Genomic DNA, 24,736 nt, shown 5'->3' on the forward strand with positions numbered 1-24,736 from the left:
AGTCACATGACTGCTATTTTGATGGTCTGTTGTCATGGACCATCAAAATATAGGTCATGCTCTATTTTTGTCTCTTTTCACAGATCCGTCCATACACCGTAATATATAAGGGATCTGTGAAAATGACCAATTTTCGCTTCCATCATGTGAATATAGGCTAAGTTCCCATGACTGGAGTTGTCTACAAACATTGACAGTGTTCCTAAAACCCTGCTGTATAAAACAGCAGAGACCTCAGGGTCATGGCACCATCTTAGCTCCTGAGTGGGGCCATCTTTAAGTGCTGCCATTTGCTGTACACGTCCACAGGATGTCGGTAGTGGATTAAAGTTTGCTAACCATGCTGTTGTACCATACCCACATTGCTCACATTACATTACCCTTTAGTGCTTACCTATATAAAATTGCTACACACGTGGACAAAATTGTTGGTACCCCTCGTTTAATGAAAGAAAAACCCACGATGGTCACAGAAATAACTTGAATCTGACAAAAGTAATAACTAAACTACATGTTGACAAGCCACAAAGCTTCTGAGAGAATGTCCTATGGACAAAAATCGAAATTTTTGGCAAGGCATATCAGCTCTATTTTCACAGATGTAAAGATGAAGCATATCTTGAAAAGAACACTGTCCCTACTGTAAAACATGGGGGAGACTCTGTTATGTTCTGGGGCTGCTTTGCTATATCTGGCACACGGTGTCTTGAATCTGTGCAGGGTACAATGAAATCTCAAGACTATCAAGGGATTCTAAAGAGAAATGTGCTGCCCAGTGTCAGAATGCTTGGTCTCAGTTGCAGGTTATGGGTCTTGCAACAGGATAATGACCCAAAACACACTACTAAAAACACCCAAGAATGGCTAAGAGGAAAATATTGGACTATTCTGAAGTGGCCTTCTATGAGTCCTGACCTAAATCCTATTGAGCATCTTTGGAAGGAGCTGAAACATGCCATCTGGAAAAGGCACCCTTCAAACCCGAGACAACTGGAGCAGTTTGCTCATGAGGGGTGGGCCAAAATACCTGTTGAGGGGTGCAAAAGTCTCATAGACCATTACAGGAATCGTTTGATTTCAGTGATTGCCTCAAAAGGTTGTGCAACAAAATATTAAGTTACGGGAACCATCATTTCTATCCTGGCCTGTTTCATGAGTTTTTTTTTTTTTTTTTTTAATTCTGTTGAAGTGAAAAGCAATGTCTGACTTTCATTTGTTCATGTTCTTAGAATTTTTAATTATTATTACTTTTTTCAGATTCAAGTTATTTCTGTGACCACTGCGGGTTTTTCTTTCATTATCTGAGGGGTATCAACAATTTTTTTTTTTTTGTTAAATGTAGATTGTGAGCCCCATATAGAGCTCACAATGTACATTTTTCCCTATCAGTATGTCTTTTTTTGGAATATGGGATGGAAATCCATGCAAACACGGGGAGAACATACAAACTCCTAGCAGATGGTTTTATGCCCTTGGCGGGATTTGAACACCAGGACCCAGCGCTGCAAGGCTGCAGTGCTAACCACTGAGCAAACCGTGTGGCCCCTTGGGTATCAACAATTTTGTCCACGTGTGTATGCAAAACCCATAAAGTGCCTCTAAAGTACATTACCCATATATAGAAAATATGACCAAACCTCAATCATTAGTTCCACAAATAGTGTAAGCAGATCATGAGGTATTGTACAGTAACATGTGGATTAGTTATCTCAGTAATAGTGGAAATAGAAGTGGAATAGAAAATGGAAGGATAGTACTCTGTGAATCTGCTAAGCTATATATCCATATACTTCAAAATATTAATGATAGCTATAAGAGCTATTACTGGTAAAATGAAAAGCAATTATTTCTTGTAAATGAAGTTAGATGCTTTTGGACCCATTTCCCCTTTTTAAGTTAGGGAAAAGCCATTGTAAAGAGCTGTCATGCTGGACCATGTAACACTAAATATAATCTGTATCAGCTTTCACTTTTTTGAAAGCATAAGATCCTACCTTCTTCACCCAAGTACAAAAACGTGCAGGATTGGCACACAAATAAGTGCACAAGAATATGGTCTATTGCCAGCCCGAAGCAAGGCCTCCATAAGCATTCCCAAACTGCTAAGCTAAAGGGCCCTGAGATCACTGAGGATCAATTGTTCCACCTTGCAGAAGCTTAATTCCCATCTCAAGGATCCTATTTATTCTACTAGTAAATTCAAGATTTTTCCTAAATGCATTGCTTTAGCACTGCTTGTTTGTTTGCCTGCTATGTTAGATTTCTCTTCCCATTGTTTACATGTCCTGTGATAACCGGTCAGAGGGATGACTCACCATTCTCTGGGGGACTGAGTTCTCTTGCTGTTATGTACAGCTCTGCCATCAGGACAATCAGTTCCGTTAATTTCAGTTTGCTGATAAAGGCTTGGACAGTGCTGTTATCTCTCTCTAAACATAAAGACAACTAGTAATGATGATAAATAATCTCTCATAATAAAGGCGATGTCTATATCTACTTTATATTGTCCTGTTCATCAAACAGTAAAATCTGCCCACCAGCTTGCTGAAGAATACAGGAAGTGAGCAGAAGAGGTAGCAGGCAAAGCTCTTGAGAGAGGGAGATGTGAAAACCCCTTTAAAGAGACCAGTCTTATTTTGGGATTCCGCATGGGCTCTCACTAAAGAACTTACATTTGGTTTTACTCCCCCTTCACAGAAGAAGAGGAAGGAACTTATATTGCCACACAACCTCTCTCCTTAGACCCTGAGAGGGTTCCAGCGTAGTACCATTTCAATCATTCCTATAAAAAAACATGACAGAGGTGAGCGAACAGTGAAAAATTCGAGATTTGATATTCGTTTTGCGTAGAGCCTCAATATTCGACTACTCAATCGAATATTGAATCCCATTATAGTCTATGGGAAAAAATGCTCGTTTCAGGGGAAACCACTATTCGACTAAAGGAGAGTCACCAAATCCACAAATAGCAGGAGGAGAGTGTTTAGGAGAAGCGCTATGCAGTTAAAGCCCACGGACCCCATTATAGTCTATGGGGTCCGTGCGCTTTAACTGCACAGCGCTTGCAGTTGCGCTGATAAAAAGTAAGCTCCCTCATAACAGCAAGCTGCCAGCTCTCCTGACTAGCAAGGACGAGCCTGCTGCAGAACCAGTGTTGATTTGCCGCAGGCTCGTCCTTGCTAGTCAGGTGAGCTGGCAGCTTGCTGTTATGAGGGAGCTTACTTTTTCTCATAAGAATGAATTGACGAGACTGCTGCAGAACCAGCGTTGATTGGCCAGTGTACAGCATTCGGCCAATCAATGCTGGTTCTGCCGGAGGCTCGTCTGTGAGGAAGCGGGGTCTAAGATCGGACCAAAGCAGTCTCCATTGTGGTCTGATTTTAGACTCCGCCTCCTCACAGATGAGCCTCCGGCAGAACCAGCGTTGATTAGCCGAATGCTGTACACTGGCCAATCAACGCTGGTCAATTCATTCCTATGAGAAAAAGTCAGCTCCCTCGTAACAGCAAGCTGCCAGCTCTCCTGACTAGCAAGGACGAGTCTGCTGCAGAACCACCGTTGATTTGCCGAATGCTATACACTGTATAGAATTCGGCCAATCAACGCTGGCTGTGAATCGAATATTTATTGTAAATAGCTAGTAGTATTCGATCGAGTACGAATATTTCGTATACCGTAGTATTCGATCGAATACCTACTTGCTCATCTCTAAAACATGATAATACACACAATAAGAAAACATATGGAATAAATAAGTGTCAGTGCCACCAGATAATAACCTGTCTTCCTTCTGAATGTATAAAAATTCCTTGTTCCAACAGACAGAAGGCCAGACAAATTAGAGTGTACTGAAGTAATAGTGAAAGTAGAAGTGTGTGCAGAAAGCAATGGAACCTCAAGTAGACATTTTCAAACCCCAATAGGGCTTTAAGCACACACACACAATGGGTCCATGCATAACTGATGGGAACGGATACTACCCCTGATTTTAGTCAAAACCAAAGCTATTGAGTGTGATGAACTATTTGTAGTCTGGTAGAATTTTTAAAAGTGCAGTTGTTCAATTGTGTTAGGGAGAGAAGCCTCTCTGGGCATATGCATTTACACATCAAAGAGGAAACTCATGCTCTTGAAAAAGTAGATAACATTTTGTGCAAAGAAGAGGAGAGTCAGTACAAAGGGAAAGGAGAGGTGGTGTTGCCTGCCATCTTGGTTGGCAAGGGCTATGGTTTAAAACAGCACAAGAATCACCCAAACCTGTACGGTACTAATGCCACTGACACCCACCAAATGCACCATAGACTACAATATGCATTTACACATGTCATGCTTTGATGTAAATGATAAAAATATAAGATATATATAGCTATAAGATGTAAGTGTTTTTCAAGTAAAAATGTGAGGGAACATTTTTTCTCATAGACAGCTGTCGCTTGGGTGTGGGGTTGACTTCCTTTGAACAAGTAACAAAGCAAAGACTTTTATAGTCAGTGGGTAAAATGAATTTAAAGGGAAGGGAACAAAATCAATATATGGCCCCTTCAAGGGTAACCTGAGGTTCCTAAGAAGTCATCATTGACAGAAATGTATAATTTAGCCTCTGTACAGTACACAACCACAGTAGTTAGGGGAAGGGGGTAAATTGTAGATGTTCAGTTTATATTCCAATGGTTTCACAAAGATGGTTCATTATTAAATTACAGCCATATTTTACTTTCAGAAACTCACATGTAATAAGATATTTGACCGATAAGTAGTTTCCAAGTATGATAACCTATCACCTCATTATTGCATAATTAGTAAAGGGGATGAATAGTCTAAATTTTATTTTAAGTGTTGACACTATATTGGCACAACATATTGAGAGTCCCAGTGAATATCAACTGCAAAGAGCTGGCAAAAAGAGTGAATGAGGCCATCACAAGGCTGAAAAAAGACTAAAAACCCTATTAGAGAGAAAAAGAAACTTTAAGTGGCCAAATCAGCAATTTAGTATATTCTTTAACCCCTTCCTGATATCCACCATACTATTATGGTGGAGATGGCGACCTCTCTGCTGCAGAGCAGCCACCATAGTTACCAGGTCTCTGCTGTAATGTACAACTGTAATGTCGGCTCCTGCGATCTTGCTGTGTGGGAGCCAGCCTGCAAGAAGTTTTTTTTTTAATTTGGAGAGGGATCCAGCGGACTCTGATTGCAGGCATTAGCTCCGGGTCTCCACTGTACTTTAATCTGCTGCAGCGTGGCCAACATTTTTAAAGACCTGGAATCCGCTGCACTAAAAAAAAATCTGCAACATAAAAGCAGTTTTTAGGCAACATAGGGCCATAGCCTTAAGGAAACAATCTTTAATTTGTTTTTTTGTTTTTTTTGTTTTGTTTTTTTTTTATCAGAGACTCAGCTAGGACTGTACAATGAAAAATGTTAAAGGGGTTGTCCCATCTCAAGGATCCTATCTATTCTGGTAGCTTATGTAAATTGAAGACTTTTCCTAAATAGATTGCTTTAGAAATTCTACTTTCTATGCCTGCAATGTGACTTTATTCCTCCCATTGTGTACACAGCGTTGCTATGACCACAGACCTGGGAGATAGGACAAGTGACATCACTTACTCAGTGCTAGCAGCACACTAGGTTCAGCTAATTGCAGTTTGCTGAAAAAGTCGAGTCTGTTATCTCTTTATGTAAACACACAGATAACACTGAGTCCCTAATCTACAAGCATCTGCATTTTTATCTGATCTGCATTAGTATTGTGATACTTCAGTGTCTGTTCAGCAAGAGGGAGGAGGAGGGGGGGAGTAATACAGGAAGTCAGAAGAAGAGACAACAGATGAACTGCTGAAACAGTGCGATGTGAAATCCTCTTTAAGCTTGTACTCGCCACAAATGTAACAGAAAGTATTGTGGCTGTTCTGACACTGACAAGACATTTATGCTATAACAGATTGTAATGGAGTAGTTTATATTTGAAAAAATAACTTGCAGAATCTTTGCAAGCAGATATTACAGCCTCTGCAGGCAGCAACCAGACGTGTAGATGCGCGTAGTCTATAACAGTTCCAATGAAGTTTTGCAACTTCAATGAAATACAAGGAATTAATGCCTTTGCTTGCCATAAATTACATAACAGCACAGCACATACGAGGGTAGTCTTAAAAGTTTCCGACCTAACTAATAAGACATATTTTCTTCAAATTTATTTTTATTTTTCAAAATAATCTCCTTGTAATTGTATACCCTTCTCCCAGCGATGCTTCCATCTCTTTAACCCATCCAAAAAAATTGTTGGTATCTTTCTCTTCAAAATAGTTGTTCACGAAAGTGATAGCTTCTTCATTTGTCGAAAATCTCTGTCCTCCAAACTCAACTTTTAGTCGAGGGAACAAAAAAAAGTCGCTTGGGGCTAGATCTGGTGAGTAAGGAGAGTGGTCAAACAGTGCATGGATTTTCGCCATAGCAACCGCTGAGGTGTGGGCTGGCGCATTGTCCTCGTGAAACAGAATTTTCTTCTTCTGCAAATGGGGCCGTTTTTCCTCAATTTCCGCTTTCAGCTTGTCAAGTAATGTCACATAGTATGCTCCTGTAATAGTTTTTCCTTTTTCAAGAAAATCTATGAAGATAACTCCCTGACTATCCCAGAAAACACTTGCCATCACTTTCCCAGCCGAAGGAACTGTCTTTGCTTTTTTTTGGAGCCGATTCATCTTTCGCAGTCCACTGTTTTGACTGTGTTTTTGTTTCTGGGGTGTAATGGTGTATCCAAGTTTCATCCACGCTAATTAAACAGCGCCAAAACTCTGATTTATTGCATCTAAACTGCGCCAACAGAGCTTTGCAAATGTTCATCTGAACATGTTTTTGTCCAGAGTGAGCAATTGTGGCACCCAACACGCGGTTAGCTTTCTCATCCCTAAATTTTCAACCAATATGTGGCAAACACGTTCTTTCGATATGCTCATAGCCTCTGCTATCTCTCTAACCTTCATTCAACGGTTCTCTTGCACCATTTGGTGAACTTGAGCAATGTTTTCGTTCGTGGTTTTTGGCCATCCCGAACGTTCATCGTCTACCAAGCTGGTGCGGCCACGTTTAAATTAAGCTGCCCAAAATTTGACCGTGGTACATTATGGTGCGGAGTCCCCGTACACAGCGTCCAACTCATCTATAATTTGCGAAGGCATATTGTCTTTCAAAAACAAAAATCTAATGACAGCTCTATATTCTATTTTATTCATTTTCACAAAATCACTCACTACAACGACTGTCAAAGAAAAACCGCTGGTGCAAAATGGCTCAAATTTTTGTGAGTACATTCTAACGCATGTGTGAACACATTCCCCAACTTTGGTTGATGAGTGTTGCCATCTACATGTGGAGGTCAGAAACTTTTCAGACTACCCTCGTATACTGTGGATAATACTTAAACATCCTAAAATAAACGAAATATTTTTTGTTGCAGAGTTTGCTGCAGTTTTATCTTTAGATCAAACTAGGAATGGATTGCACAGAAGGGAGAAGTATAAGAGATTTTCTATTCCTTCTGTAGCTACTACTAGCAAACAGAGCCTCTGAGATCCAAGCTTCAAATCTCCTTGTGGGACATGCAAAAAGTGAAAAAAAACTAAACAAAAAAAACACAGTAAGTACACACATAATAAAAGGTAAAAAAAAAAAAAAAACTTTTATTTTTTTAAAAAAAGATGTTAGGTATTCCAATGTGTGTATAAGTTCCCACTATCCTAAAAAAGTGTCAATTAATTCTATACGGCACACTCAGTAAAAAAAAAAATGTATACACACATATATATATATATATATATATATATATATATATATATATATGCAAATTAACATATTTTGGTCACTTTGCTTTCCAAATAAATAACAGTAAAATGTGATCAGAAACTCGTACATACCAAATAGTGGTACCAATAAGAAGTACACTTTGCCTCACAATTAAAGAGCCCTTACATATTTCCATCAACAGTACAGTTAAAAAGTTATAGGCGTCAGAATACAGTGACCCCAAGAAAATCATTGAAAGTACAACCTTGTCACGCAAAGAATAAGACCTCACATAGGTATGTCGACAGAAAAATAAGAAAGTTATGAATTTTGGAATAATGCATACACAAAAAAAATTACTGTGTGCACTCTAGTGCTTGCATCCTCATCTGTATAACAGTGGTCTACCAATGCCATCATACTACTCCCAGAAAGCACTGTCTCTTGGTTTCCTTGGTTTCTCATCATCATGCAGCCTGTGCTTCTCCATCTAGTCTCCCTCCTTCTACTAATGTACTTGTGGACGTGCTTTCCCTCTCAGCAAGTTGAGAGTTTTAATTAGCACAAAGAAAAATATAGAAAAATATCTACTCACTTCGGCTATACATAAAGAAAATGAGAACCAACATCTCCTGGGGCTAAAACTGCTTTATGCGATATATATATATATATATATATATATATATATATATATATATATATATATATTTATATATATAATATAGCTAAAATCTGCTTTATTCTTCCATCAAATAGAATGCACAGCAATACAGACTATCTACACAAAGTGTGCCCTCCTCTCTGATGTGTTTCTGAATCACACTCAGTTCTTAAAGGGGCTCTATCATTGGGAAAAGTCATTTTTAACTAAGCACATACTTGCATAGCCGTTAGAAAGGCTACTCTACACCTACCTTTTGTATGTAAATTGCCTCAGTGGTTTTTGAATTAGCCCATTTTTAATCATATGCTAATGAGCTTCCAGCCAGCACAGGAAGTTCCCAGCAGCCTCCTCTCTGCTATTCTCTCCTATCTGTGTGTGCAAACAGGAAGGAGGAAGTCAGCAGCAGCAGCCTGTGCTGTACACATACATAGGAAACAATAGGCAGAGATTGCATGATCAGACTTCTGGGGTGCACCAAGAGGCTAATTAGCATATGAATAAAAACGGGCTCATTCAAAAACCACTAAGGCAATCTACATACTAAAGGTAGGTGTGGAATAGACTTTCTAAAGGCTAAATGACTTTTCCCAATGATAGAGCACCGTTAATCATAGATAGGGAAGGAAAATATGGTAACACCTGAAGTAGGTATGGACAATATTGGAAAGCACCCTTACCAGATGTATATCATATACAAAAACAATAACCAATAATACAGGAAAATAGAATCATTAACTTAGATATCATTTCACTTTAAGAGCGTGAAGGATCACTGTAAGAATAAGAATCCAATATCCTTCTGAAATGAGTAAAGCCATTTTATGTTCCCTCCCTCTAATGGGTCTATTAACCCTTTCTATATCACAGAAGTGGAAACTGGATGAGTTGTCCTGATGGACATAATAAAAATGCTTAGAAACATTAGATGAATTCGTTTCATCACAATTGGTTACCCCATTAAGCTGTTCTCTAATCCTGCCTTTCAGGGGATGGGATGTACAGCCAATGTATGACAGCTTACATAAAACATGTTTTATAAAGGATAAACATAAATGTGGTATTACAATTATTACAATTGATAAACTGATTGCTATTGAGAAATGAAGTACCAATTGGAGGCCAACTCTTTAAAGGGGCTCTATCAGCAAAATCATGCTGATAGAGCCCCACATATGCGTGAACAGCCTTTAAAAAGGCTATTCAGGCACCGTAAAAGTTATATTAAACTACCCCCCAGTTTTAAAATAAAACCCTAAAACAGAATATGATCAACTTACTCATCGTGCACGGTGGGCGGGCATTCAGGGTCCGCCGTCTTCTTCAGCCACGCCTCCTCTTCCAGCGATGTCCTCCGGTCCCGTCTAACTCACGAAATGACATTGATAAAAAATGGCGTGGGCGCATGCGCAGTAGCCGTAGTAGAAGCAGCATGCTACTGGGCATGCAGCCACGCCATTTTTTAACAATGTCAGTTAGCTAGTATATATACCCAAAATGGGTGGTTTCCAATTTTGTCTGTACCAGGAGGTTCCACTTTTTTTTCGTTTGTGATGAGTACACCTATGAGGTCTGCCAATAACAAGCAGCTCACACTCTGCTATGTGCCTGAGCAACATAGGTTCTTGGTTTACAAGTTCCTGCGCAGATTTACTACTTGTGTTCCTGACCTACAGTTGTACAATGTTTGACCTTTTGGTTTCCTAGGACACTGCTTCCCCGCTGCCTGTCCCTGACCCGTGGACTGGATGTCTCTTCCTGTAGATTTCTAGGATAGGAAACAAAAAATCAAACAGAATATGTGATGCCAATGCACAGTGAATGTTTTTATAGCATTTGTGATTAGGAGAAGCTTGCAGTCGTGCAAAACAGCTGTCACACCACTTATCAATATGCTGCATGTTTCTCCTTATGATTTTTACTAGCAGGAGGACCCGGCTTTGAACGGGTATATTTCATTTTTTATTTGCATAAGCATCAAGTGATCATGTGTATCTCAGTATGGATATAATTGAAAAACCTGCCATCCGTTGTTAGCTGGAGTAAGGCTCTGCTACATCTCTACATACACAGCTCTGCTGCATCTCTACATATGCACTGCATACCCAGCTCTGCTACATCTCTTCATAGGCACAGCATACCCAGCTCTGCTACATCTCTGCATACCTGATCAATGTAGGCCTGTGCTGAGATAGTGCCACGCAAAACAAGGGGTGCAAGCCGCCTCCATGAAAAACATGACCACACCATAACACCACCGCCTCCGAATTTTACTGTTGGTACTACACACGCTGGCAGATGATGTTCACCGGGCATTTGCCATACCCACACCCTGCCATCGGATCGCCACATTGTGTACCATGATTCTTCACTCCACACAACGTTTTTCCACTGTTCAATCGTCCAATGTTTACCCTCCTTACACCAAGCGAGGCGTCGTTTGGCATTGACCTGCGTGATGTGTGGCACCCAATCACCTGACCACGTTCGAAGTCTGTGAGTTGCGCGGAGCGCCCCATTCTGCTCTCCCACTATGTCTAATGTCTACTGAGGTCACTGATATGGAGTACCTGGCAGTAGGTGGCAGCAAAATGCACCTAATATGAAAAACGTATGTTTTTGGGGGTGTCTGGATACTTTTGATCACATAGTGTAGGTGGCTGGGAACAGGGAGTGTGACGTCAGCCTAACAGCTTGCGCTAGACAAAGAGAGGTAAAGCAATGTATTGTAAAACACCTCAGTTTGTTTAAGCTACTAGTTCAAAACGGATTTCGCTTCAAAAACCGCCCCTTTACAATGGTGGTCTATGCAGACCGCCGGGCTTCTTTTTTCCACTAGCAGCGGGCTACTGCTAGCATAGAAAAGATGTGACATGTCCTTTCTTCAGGCGGAAGCCGCAGCGCGCTGGACCGCGGCTTCCGCCTAGCGGCAGCACCCTCCTGTGTCGGCTCATTCGTTTGAGTCGGCTACGGAGGGGAAAGCCGCGACCGCGATGGTCGTGGCAGGCAGGTTTTGACCAGAGAGAGACGCGGCTCACCGCTTCTCTCTGTGTCAAAACCCGCGCGGCCCCCAACGTGTGAACTAGCCCTAACTGTATGTGTGGCTTACTTCAGCCATGCAGTCAACACACAGGGCAAAAACAATGGCAGCTGTACACACTGGACTCTCATCGGTTTTTCTGAGTGTTGATTCATAAAAGAAAATAGAATATGTACCAAAAGTTAAAATTTAGATATTTTTCCATTTCATTTAAAAAAATTAACTCATTTACAAATTGATAGTAGTAGCACATCTCAAAAAATGTTGGGACAGGGTTAACAGAAGGCTGGAAAATAAAGTGATAGTAATAAAAACAGCTAGAGGGTCAATGCTCAAATAATTCACGTCTGTAAAAAGAGGCAGAGTCTCTCAGAAGCAAAGCTGGTCAGCAGTTCACCAATCTTTATTTACATAAAAACTACTTCCAGAAATTGTTTAGCAATTTCAGTAAGCTGTTTGGGAATCTAACTGTTCCGCAAAACTCCACAAATTTTTCTCCTTCTCAGATGCCTAAAGACTGTTGCAAAAAGAAGAAAGGATGCTACACAATGGTAGACATGGCCCTGTCCCAACTTTTTTGAGATTTGGTGCTGTCAATTTCTAAATAAATTAATGTTTTCCAATGAAATGGCAAAATAACATCTGGCGTGTTCTATGGTGAATGAAATATAGTTACCACATTATTGTTTTCTTTACATTTTAAACATCATCCCAACTTTTTTGGAATTGAGTTGTACCCTATCTTACCATGATAAAATGATAGAATGGGGTTTTCTAGACTTATAAAATTGATAGCCTATCCTTAAGAAAGTGGGGTAAGACTGTTGGGGGTTCAACTCCCAGCTGCCCAATAATCAGCCAATTGAATGTCCCTTTCATTGTTCATTAGATACATGAGATTTTGTCCATGACTGTACCTAATGTGACAACTCACTGCAACCCGGTCTTATTCAAGTGAATGTATTTTCTCAGATAACATTCTAACCTTAATCACTATGAACTGAGAATGTTTTATGAAGGTCTGATAATTATAATTGCTCCTACTGATGAATCACATCAGCCTGAACTTTCTCCTTTTACTACCTTAGAAATAATTATTTGCAATCATTGTCACATCTATGGCCAGCTTTGGGCTAGAACTGGATAGAATAATATTAATTAGCTATATAAATTGGACATAATTGTGTGGAAAATTATGTGCAAAGAAGATTTTTACCTTCTCGTGATGGAAGTCAATTATGTTTATTACAACAAAATTAGTGTATGTGTCTCTTAAGGAGCACTTAAAAATCATTTCACTGAGCAGTGAACAGCACAGCTACATAAAGGACAAAGCGTGAAATGTAGTACTCAGATAAGAACAAAAACTATGAATAACTAACAAGCAATAATAGAAATCTATTACTGATCAGTTCTCATATTAATACCCTACTGATTCCTGGGCCTCACCAATGGTTAATGTCCAAGCCAAAAAAGGCATCACCAGTTGTTGCCACAATTGCCCTAGTTCTCCTACAGAGTTAGTGCTTCCCCACCATTGCTGCCATAAAAAGTAATTTCTTGTTCCTGTCTCACGTTTTCCTGCATAAAGAGATCTATGATAGATTACTCTCCTGGGACAGAGCACACAGTTGTGGATCTGCTTTACATAATAAGAACCTTTCCTAAAATATTTTTTACAAATGCATAAAGTAATGTAATACACAACTTCAAATAAAAACATAATGCAGAGTAGATACATTGGATGAAAGTTCTGCGTGTAAGATCATACACAGTCCAGTCATATTAATGTGACCACCACCTGCTTTTGACGTCAACGTTAAATAACCAATCACAGAAGGCACGTGTCATCAGCCATCGGGTGCACTCATCATTGTGGAAGGCATGATGGATCAACACAAGTATGCATCTATCCTTGTGGACCATGTTCCTCCCTACATGCGAATTGTTTTTCCTCAGGATGATGGCATCTACCAGCAGGACAATGCCACGTGTCATAAAGCTCGCAGTGTACGTGCGTGGTTCGAGGAGCACCAGGATGAGTTTACCGTACTCCCTTGGCCAGATAATTTCCCAGACTTGAACCAATGGAGAATCTGTGGGACCACCTCGATCGGGTTTTTCTCTCCATGGATGCTCAACCGCGTAACCTAGCACAGCTGACCACGGCACTGGAGTCAGCATGGCTCAACATTCCAGTGAACATCATCATAACATCCCCTCTCTTCCTGTACGTCTCACAGCGGTCCGCTCTGCAAAAAGTGGTTATACTGGATTTTGACAGGTGGTCACATTAATGTGACTGGACTGTGTAGAAAGAGGGAACACAGGGTAGAAGTCTCAGATAGAACAGTTGAGAAAACACAAGTGTAGCAGTAGTGTATTCCTCTCTCCCTACTGCACATGCACACTAAAGCTAGGTTCACACTAGTGTTCGTGTTTCCATCCTATAGGTTTACTTGGGTCCTGAAAATTGGAAAACCCTATCTGCTTAAAAAGTGGTTACCCGCGGAAACCTGCAAACCCTATAGACTATAATGGAGTCCGCCCGATTTTTACCCAGCTTCCGACAAAAATGGCAGAGACGAAAGTCCGCCTATGGTAAGCGGAATGGGGGACGGAGTCTCGTACATGAGGCTCAAATGCTAGTGTGAAACTAGCGTTAGCTGATCTGATTCACATAAGGCCTGGTTCACATCTGCAAACAGTATTCTGTTCAGGAAGTCCGCTTGGGGACCCGCCCCCAACGGAAACCTATACGCATTGACAAGCAGTGAGCAATGAAAGCACATGGGCATACCTCCCAACTTTTGAAGAACCGAAAGAGGGACAAAATGTGCGGTGCGATTAGCGCGCCCCGGCAAATTTAGCCCCACCCACTTTTGTGTTGACTCCGCCCACTCATTAATTTTTCATGTGCCCGCACACAGTATAATCCTCCTACAGTCACCTGTAAATTATATGTCCCCCCTCTATCTCTCCCCCAGTTTCATATACACCCTTCATCTGCCCCCAGTTTCATGTCCCTCTTCCATCTCTGCCCCCAGATTCATGTCCCTCCATCTCTGCCCCCAGATTCATGTCCCCTCCATCTCTGCCCCCAGATTCATGTCCCACATCTCTGCCCCCAGATTCATGTCCCTCCATCTCTGCCCCCAGATTCATGTCCCTCCATCTCTGCCCCCAGATTCATGTCCCCTCCATCTCTGCCCCCAGATTCATGTCCCTCCATCTCTGCCCCCAGATTCATGTCCCTCCATCTCTGCCCCCAGATTCATGTCCCACATCTCTGCCCCCAGATTCATGTCCCTCCATCTCTGCCCCCAGATTCATGTCCCTCCATCTCTGCCCCCAGATTCATGTCCCCTCCATCTCTGCCCCCAGATTCATGTCCCTCCATCTCTGCCCCCAGATTCATGTCCCTCCATCTCTGCCCCCAGATTCATGTCCCTCCATCTCTGCCCCCAGATTCATGTCCCTCCATCTCTGCCCCCAGATTCATGTCCTCTCCATCTCTGCCCCCAGATTCATGTCCCACATCTCTGCCCCCAGATTCCTGTCCCTCCATCTCTGCCCCCAGATTCATGTCCCTCCATCTCTGCCCCCAGATTCATGTCCTCTCCATCTCTGCCCCCAGATTCATGTCCCCACATCTCTGCCCACAGATTCATGTCCCACATCTCTGCCCCCAGATTCATGTCCCACATCTCTGCCCCCAGATTCATGTCCCTCCATCTCTGCCCCCAGATTCATGTCCCCCATCTCTGCCCCCAGATTCATGTCCCCCATCTCTGCCCTCATATTCATGTCCTCTCCATCTCTGCCCCCAGATTCATGTCCCCTCCATCTCTGCCCCCAGATTCATGTCCCTCCATCTCTGCCCCCAGATTCATGTCCCTCCATCTCTGCCCCCAGATTAATGTCCCTCCATCTCTGCTCCCAGATTCATGTCCCTCCATCTCTGCCCCCAAATTCATGTCCTCTCCATCTCTGCCCCCAGATTCATGTCCCCCATCTCTGCCTCCAGATTCATGTCCCCCGTCTCTGCCCTCAGATTCATGTCCTCTCCATCTCTGCCCCCAGATTCATGTCCCCTCCATCTCTGCCCCCAGATTCATGTCCCTCCATCTCTGCCCCCAGATTCATGTCCCTCCATCTCTGCCCCCAGATTCATGTCCCTCCATCTCTGCTCCCAGATTCATGTCCCTCCATCTCTGCCCCCAAATTCATGTCCTCTCCATCTCTGCCCCCAGATTCATGTCCCACATCTCTGCCCCCAGATTCACGTCCCTCCATCTCTGCCCCCAGATTCATGTCCCCCATCTCTGCCCCCAGATTCATGTCCCTCCATCTCTGCCCCCAGATTCATGTCCTCTCCATCTCTGCCCCCAGATTCATGTCCCCACATCTCTGCCCCCAGATTCATGTCCCACATCTCTGCCCCCAGATTCATGTCCCACATCTCTGCCCCCAGATTCATGTCCCTCCATCTCTGCCCCCAGATTCATGTCCCTCCATCTCTGCCCCCAAATTCATGTCCTCTCCATCTCTGCCCCCAGATTCATGTCCCCCATCTCTGCCCCCAGATTCATGTCCCCCATCTCTGCCCTCATATTCATGTCCTCTCCATCTCTGCCCCCAGATTCATGTCCCCCATCTCTGCCCCAATGTCATGCCGTCCTCTCCTTCATCTGCCCCCAGATTCACGTTCCACCTCCACATTAAACTTACCTTCTCCTCCGCTCCCTCGCCGCCGCTCTCGCTGACACATGCAGCTGAAGGAAGGAGCTGACACAGGTCAGCTCCTCGCTTCGCCGCTGCCCGCCTCTCTCCCTGACACACGCGGCTGAAGCTGCTCGCGTGCTCGCTTCGCCGCTGCGTCTCTCTCTCTCGCTGACACATGCGGCTGAAGCGAGGAGCTGACCTGTGTCAGCTCCTCGCTTCGCTGCTGCCGCCGGCTCCTGGCTTGTAGACGCGATGTACAAGCCAGGAGCCGGCAGCAGTGGTGAAGCGAGGAGCTGACACAGGTCAGCTCCTCGCTTCAGCTGCATGTGTCAGCGAGAGAGAGACGCAGCGGCGAAGCGAGCACGCGAGCAGCTTCAGCCGCGTGTGTCAGGGAGAGAGGCGGGCAGCGGCGAAGCGAGGAGCTGACCTGTGTCAGCTCCTTCCTTCAGCCGCATGTGTGTTCAACTCAGATCTGCGTCCTCTGGACGCAGATCTGAGTTGAAATCGGGACATACCTCCCTCCAACCGGGACCGCGGGACATGTCACCCAAATCGGGACTGTCCCGCGGAAATCGGGACGGTTGGGAGGTATGCATGGGGTCCGTGTGTTTTTATAAACTCACCGTTTGTCAATGCGTTCGGCATTCCATTCGGGGGTCCCCAAGCAGACTCCCTGAACGGAATGCCGAACGCAGATGTGAACCAGGTCTTACATACTTAGTTACTTTGTGTTTAATAGGTGCTGGTTTTTGTTTGTTTTTAATAGTTGTATGAATGAGTTATATGTTACTATATTAATTAGTTGATCATTGTAAAAAAACTGCTACGGCTGAAGCCCCATTTAGCGAAACGCAGCAAAAAAACTGCATAATTGACCTGCTTCCATTAGCCATAATCCCATCCACTTTGCAGGTACTGTAAAACACTGTGTTTTCGTAACTATAATGCTGGTGTTTTCCATATATGTTATTTCATAGGTATAATAGAGGAAGCAAGTCTGCAGAGGAAAACTCTGCGAAAATGCAATGAAAAATGCTGTGGGGAAAAACATGATGCATTTCCCCTGCATATTTTAGCTGCGATTCACTAGCCTAAGACTGAGACCCCACGTTGCAGAAATTGCAGTTTTTTCTGTTGTGATTTTGTTACAGTTTTTTGATCCAAAGCCAAGAAAGTCTATAAAAGGAATAGAAAATATATAGGAAGATCTTACACTTCTACCTTCTGATTAATAAACTTAAAAAAACCACAGCAAAATCTGCAACGTGGGGTCTTAGTCTTAAAGTGATTCTACCACTAAAACACTGTTTTGTGTGCTTTAGATGTCTGAATAGCCTTTGGAAAGGCTATTCTTCTCTTACCTTTAGATGTGGCCTCTGCCGCGCCATTCCTTAGAAATACCAGTTTTTGCTGGTATGCTGATGAGTTCTCTGCAGCAATGAGGGCGGGCGCTGCCCGAGAATCCGCTCCAGCGATGCCTTCTTCTTCAGCTGCATCCTCCCCTTTTCTGTCGTCTTCCTTCTTCGTCATCTGTGACGCCTGCTCAGTCGGCTCTGACAGCGAGACACTGGTAGAGCCGACTGCGCATGCCGGCCATATCTTCGAGGCTGCAAAGCAAGACTGCGCAGGCGTCAGAGCTGACAAAGAAGGAAGATGAGAGAGAAGGGGAGAATGCAGCTGAAGAAGAAGGCGTTGCTGGAGCGGGTTCTCGGGCAGCAGAGGGGACGCCCCCATCGCCGTTTGAGTGCTGGGGCCCGCCCTCATTGCTGCGGAGAACTCATTAGCATACTGGTAAAAAACGGTATTTCCAAGGAGCCTTTCTAAAGGCTATTCCGACATCTAAAGCACACAAAACAGTGACATAATGACAACCCATGTCCATATTCAGTCAGGATACATGTAACGGGACCTCTACTACTCAAGAATTGCCCTCATTGAGCCAAAACTGAGAGCCAATATGTTAGAGTGAGTTTCGCTCAGACAGAACTGGCACGTCTATATATTATATAGTCCTTTGCAGGGGCATAACTTGATGGGGTACAGGGGGTTACACCAGGGCCCAGGAGTCTTAGGGGGCCCATAAGCACTGGCATCAGTATTGAGATTGCAGCTTCCATCTGGCCCATAAGCCAAGGAGACCCACAGATTACCCTAACCACACTAAGGTTGATTAAACTCCTTAGTATCCGTAACCATCACTATCAAGACATCACTGTAGGGACGAGGTAGGGGGATCCAGACAAAAGATTGCACCAGGGCCCACAACACTTTAATTACGCCACTGGTTCTTTGAATGACCACCATGAAATGTTTTCATTTTTTTTTGTTTGTAAAGGTCCAAAATTTCAATGGCAAATTATAAAAAATAACTTTAGACATAATGCACATTAACATATTACAGTTCTGTGTGTAAAATATCACAATAGTAATGCTGTGGATCCATAATATAGTCATCATGCATTTTAATGTGATTCCTTATTACACATGTTCCCTCTGGTGTCTGAGACCTTGTCTTGTCTAATTAATATTATATCCTGATACACTCCCCTTTCTCTATATTTAAAATAAGGATAAATAAACATAAACAAATTATACATCCCCATGTTCAAAAACATCTGGCCTACAAATATACAAAAACATTTTTCCCATATGAAGAGCACTGTAATGGGAAAAAATAATCAAAAAAACCAAACCACCATAATTTGGCAATTTTGCGTTCCATCAAATTTTGACTAAAAAGCGATCAAAACATTAGACATTCCCCAAAATACTATAAATAAAAAGTACAGTTGACCCCCAAAAAAGATACCTTATTTATCCCCATAAAGACATCTTATTTATTCCCATAACAGAAATACAAAAAAGTTAGAATAAGGTGAATCCAAGAAATCTATTTTCTTTTGCAAAGTTTTACAGTGTTATATAGGGGCTAAAACGTAAAAAAGAAATCATATAAATTTGGTATCCCCAGAATGATAATGACCATAGAATACAAGCATTATTTTATTTTGACCGCAAAATGAACGCCCTGTATAACAAAGGCTGTAAGAAAGTTGCAAATGCAGTTTTTCTCTAGTTCACCCCCATTCTGAATTTTTACAATTTTTAAGCTCACATATGGTTGTGTAAACGGAAAAACAACAAAGTTATGGAGGTTTGGAAGGTAGGGAGTCAAAAACGAAAATAGAAAAATGCCTGAGACAGGAAGGGGTTAATCAGTCAGAAAATTACGGATTTTCTTATATGGGAATGTTTGGGCCACCCTTTGTGATCCATGCAGGGAAAGAGGACAGGACTCCCATTGAAGTGAATGGGAAGTGTTCGGCAGTCTGCCGTTACTCCGTGTGAATGCCCCCTTAATAGCCTTCACAACACATGTATTAGTGCTATTGAACCCATTTTTCTGTTGGTTTAAAAGGAAGCTGGGATGCAGTATGTAGTTTTTGGCTCCACCACTAGGGGCAGCCACTGCATTAGTCAGTGCCTGAACCTCCGGAGGGCCACTTTGACACAGCTCAATAATGAATTCTATGTCATCTGCCCTCCGCTTTACAATAGAGGTATAACTTTTCATTGTAACCCTGCATGTGGTGATAAGGAGATGAAAGCATACATGGAAACATGGAAAATGAAAAAAAAAATGTATTCTTTTTTTCAAAACGTATTGGACATAAAATGTTGCTCTACAGTACAGTAGGTTATTTTTAGACGTTATGTTCTTGTTAAACCTTGTTTTTCCCAATTAACATTGATCACCTACTCAGACCGCTGTTACATAGACAAAGCATGCCACTCCATAGAAATGTAGCCTTGCCATGGTTGTGTAGGTGAGAAAGAGGGACTTAGGACTCTTCCTATGACTCTTCTATAAAGCTGTTTAACAGAATAACAGACTTATTGCTCATAGTAACCAATTAGAGTGCAGCCCTTGAAGAATAAAAGCTGCGCTCTGCTTGGTTGATATGGCAACAAAAACGGTCTCTACCCACTTATGTGTTTATTCTCATCCAGCAGTATATAATATGAGCACAATATGAGCCTCGCACTTAACCAAAAATTGGCACATCACAAATCTGTGAGACATTTCTTACTGAAAATTATCATCTCACTCTTTTGCGTTCTCGCTCTTTAGAATTTTGAATATTTGTTAGATTTGCAGTTGTAGTAATCCATAGTATGTGAAATCTTTCTTTTCACAGCAAATCTTGCCACAACAGATATAACCTTCCTGGTATGTTGTGTCCCTTTCACTGCAACACTTTATCCACTTCCCAGTTGGATATTTGGAGACATAATGTGCAGAGGAGTGAATTATTTACAACAGGTAAGTGGTCTTCATATAAGCTACTGGGTTTGGGTATGTTCACATAGCAGAATTTGCATTTCGTGTGTGAAAACTTCCGCGCGGCTGGCCGCGACAGGATGCCTGTGCAGTGCACTGGCATCCAGTCGCGGCGTTCCACTCCAGATTAGGCCTGAAGAATGGGCGTAATTAAGAGGGACCCTCACGCCGCGGACGCCGCGGCAGAATCTGTGGCAAGATAGGGCAGCTCGCTTCTTTTTTCCACTACTAGCTAGTGGAAACAGAAGCAAGCAGCTCCCATTGAAGTAAAAGGGAGCCAAGTTTTCCACTTCAAAAAACTCCATGTGAACATACCCTTTTTGTTTTGTTTTAAGACAAATGAAACATTGTAGGATAAAATAAAAAATGGTTCACATATATTATGTAATATATTTTGGGCCTATTTCTTAATAACTGTTCCAAGTACATCAAAAATAAAATAGAATACATATATTTGTCAAAAACATATTTATGCATTTTTAGAAGGGAGAATATTAAAAACCAAAGATGTACATAAAATGGAGACAAAATACCTTACAAAACAGAGATACTAGGTAAGTATGCATATCCATATAACCAATATGTTTAAAGGGCAGTATAAACTTTACATACTCCAAATCAATTCCCCATCCAATAATAATATACGGTACATAGCTGTCTAGAGAAAATACAATAACATACATCATATCATAGAGGATATAAGTAGAGTGCATCACAATAAACTATAAGCATACAGAACAAGGAGCTTCATATGAGGATAACTACAATATAGGGGCTATAGGTTCACTTAAATACCCCGTCTATCCAATCAAAGAGCCAACTTGATATTTTATCTTATTTGGCAATGGAATGAAAAAAGGCCACCAGCATATGAATACACCATCCAGGCGTCAATGGAGAGGAATGTACTCACATATCCCTAAACACACGAGTCAGGCGTTCGTCAATGAAACACTGCTCATATCATATGAAGTCATCGATCAAGAGAGTGGAACTGTGAGAAGCATCAGATTACATCATCATGATGTTCTACTAGCACGTCACCATACACAAATAGGATAAGTGCACAGATCTACCCAGGCCGCCTTCACACTAAAATGCCTACATACCTACCATATAGGCAAATAAAATTCATGGCATATATATGGATATATAATAAAAATAAAACCATTTATTAATTAGAGATGAGCGAACGCTAAAATGTCTGAGGTTCGAAATCCAATTCAAACAGCCGCACACTGTTCGACTGTTCGAACGAATTTCGAACCCCATTATAGTCTATGGGGGGAAATGCTCATTTCAGGGGTACGTAAAATTCGATAACATTATACTTACCAAGTCCACGAGTGACTGTCGGGCTGGATTCTCCTTGAAGTCTTCTCCCGGCGCAGCGCCCCCACGGCGTCTTCCGGCTGGAATTCACTCTGCCTAGACACCTGAGCAGAGCCGAATGCGCATGCGAGGGCATGCCCGCGCATGCGCAGTCGGCTCTGCCTAGGCCGGATGCCTAGGCAGAGTGAATTCCAGCCAGAAGATGCCACGGGGACACTGCATGGAGAAGACTTCTAAAGGTAAGAGAAGAACCAGCGTTGATTGGCAGAATGTATAGCATTCTGCCAAAAAATGCTGGTTCTGCATCGAACCTTAAGCTTCGAACAGCTAGTAGTGTTCGATCGAGTACGAGTATTTCGAATACCGTAGTATTCGATCGAACACCTACTCGATCGAACACTACTCGCTCATCTCTATTATTAATTAAATAAATAGAACAGTGTAAAAGGAAAAAGACTGAAGTGACCGAATGTGAATTGTGTGATAATATGAAAAAATGTATATAATGTGATGAGAATGCAAAAACTAGAGACAAGATAAAAAGAGTTCATTATAGAAGTGGCACAAATATTGCAAATATTACACAAAAGACATAAAGTGCAAATGTGAATAATACTTACAATACAGTAAAATAAATAAGAATCCATAAATCCATAAAAAATACACATATAAATATTTCAAATAAAAGGACTAATTATTGAATGCAATAAAAATCAATTATAACTCAGTTCATTATATATAACAAGTGAAAACAGAGAATGCATAATAAAAATAAGTAATAAATTAATATATTGCAGATAAAAAATGCCCGTGGAATGGCGTCTTCACTGGATGGACCAATCCCATCATTCCCATTTAGACTGAAAGCTGAAGCTATAGAAAAACAGGAAGAAAACAATGTAAATACAATAAGACCACTGGTTAAGCATAGACATTATTACAGGATTAAAAACACACACACAACCCCTCTAAAATAACCGATACCAAAACACAGCAGGCATCGAAAACTAGATCAGAATTACCGTATGTATAAGAAGCAAGGATACAAAAGTAGAGAAAAAAGGAAAAACTAATGTCATTTAGCCCCTTGGAGTAAATGATATCTAACATGTAGAACTACATACATTCTAGTCACATGTCTTTTACACTGGATACAGAGGTAACATCCCTATCATGGGCCACTGAATCCATATAATTGTTTGGACTGAATACCAAAGTAGTGACTGTGGAACAACATGTCATGGAGATTCTTCAATCTCCAGAATATAATCAAACTATGTGGCGTGATATAGCGTCTCAAAATGGGATCACTAATCAAAATTGACTAGAATTTGCTTAAATCTGTCTTGATGTCAAGATCAAAATCCAAAGGTATGAATACTAATAATAATAAAACATAACTTTTAATATTAGAGTTAAAAATAGAGCATAGATATAAAACATGGCCACAGCCGCAACACCTACACAAGTAAGATGGAAATAATAGCCATATATACCATCAACACATTAGAAAATCCTCAAACCTGCAAATTGTCGCTCACCCTGGGTACAATAGGTGTCAGCTACGAACATGGTTAGCAATTGAGGCACTTGTAGGGACAAGGGGCTAAATGGGGGGTAAGAGGAAGGGAGAACAATTCATCGCTCTCCCCAGATCACCCTACAAATAGATAGTAGGCCCTCATTTCTTAACCTCTGAGCCATAGTCTTAAATGCCTGAGTCCCCAAATGGAACCTGAACCTATGCACGCTGAACCCTAACAGGCTATATCTAAGTCAACAAAATCTAAATGGTATGAAAAAATATGCTTATCCCAACGTGCAAGTTTTGCCTCTTACCCCCATTTAGTCCTTTGTCCCTACTGGTGACTCGGCTAACCATCTTCCTTGCTCACACCTATTGGACACCTATTGGATCCATCTTCAACATGATCATGGTAAGACCACTGGTCAACAATTTTCACGATTGATGCTTTATATAAAATAATTGCTATTATTTCCATCTTACTTGTGTGAGTGCTGGCTGTGGCTGTGTTTTATATCTATGCTCTATTTTATCTGTAATATTAAAAGTTAAGTTTTATTATTATTACCTTCACCTTCACCTTTTTGGAAATATATCAGTTGTACAAAAGCTGTCCAATAGGAATACTGTGTATCAATCCAACGAGAGGCAAGGATTTAAAATGTAAAAGTGCATGCACAGCCGTCTCCTTTCTGAAAAGACCTGAACATATATAACATCCCCCATCCACCTGAAATGCAATATCCAAATATTCAATACTAGACTAACTCCACTTATAGGTGAATTTGATGATTTTATAATTCATTTCAGGAGGCCATTAATGTATGTATGTATGTGGATCTTTGGCAACATATAAAACATAGCCATGGATGGATCTACTGGAATGAAAAATCCAAGGTGTTGTTTATTAACCTCTTTCTGCTGTGCGCTGTACTATTACACAGTCGAGAGGACTGGGACCAGATGCCAAAGTTGGAAGATAATCCGACCTCAGGGGATTAACCCTCTGGATGCTGTGATCAATAGCAATCATGGCAGCCGGAGTTGTGGGGGAAAGATCGTCCCCCCCCCCATCGCCCCTTGGACCCCCTGTGATAAGATTGTGGGTTCCAAAGGGTTGCTATGGCAGCCAGGAAGTCTGGCCATGACTTCCTGACTGTCTTTGCATAGTTCCAATAGGAACTATTGTGCAATGTTCTGCAATACTATGATCCCAGCTTTAAGACCCCTTGCGAGACATGTAAAAAGATTAAAAAAAAAAAAATAAATAAAATCACACATTAATAAACAATAAAAAACATTATATTTAAAAATATATAAAAT

The 24,736-nt window shown here is 41.7% G+C and overlaps 1 protein-coding gene across 1 annotated transcript in view; it reads left to right on the forward strand.

Moving 5' to 3' along the window:
* Positions 1–24,736, forward strand: part of LOC142209117 (G-protein coupled receptor 54-like) — an 87,925-nt gene that overhangs the window by 30,588 nt on the left and 32,601 nt on the right. Inside the window, exon 2 of the mRNA XM_075278060.1 lies at positions 20,414–20,538. Within this exon, the coding sequence (XP_075134161.1) occupies positions 20,414–20,538 (125 nt within the window). The remainder of the gene's footprint in view (positions 1–20,413; positions 20,539–24,736) is intronic.

The sequence above is a fragment of the Leptodactylus fuscus genome, chromosome 1, assembly GCF_031893055.1.
Source record: "Leptodactylus fuscus isolate aLepFus1 chromosome 1, aLepFus1.hap2, whole genome shotgun sequence".
Taxonomy (NCBI): domain Eukaryota; kingdom Metazoa; phylum Chordata; class Amphibia; order Anura; family Leptodactylidae; genus Leptodactylus; species Leptodactylus fuscus.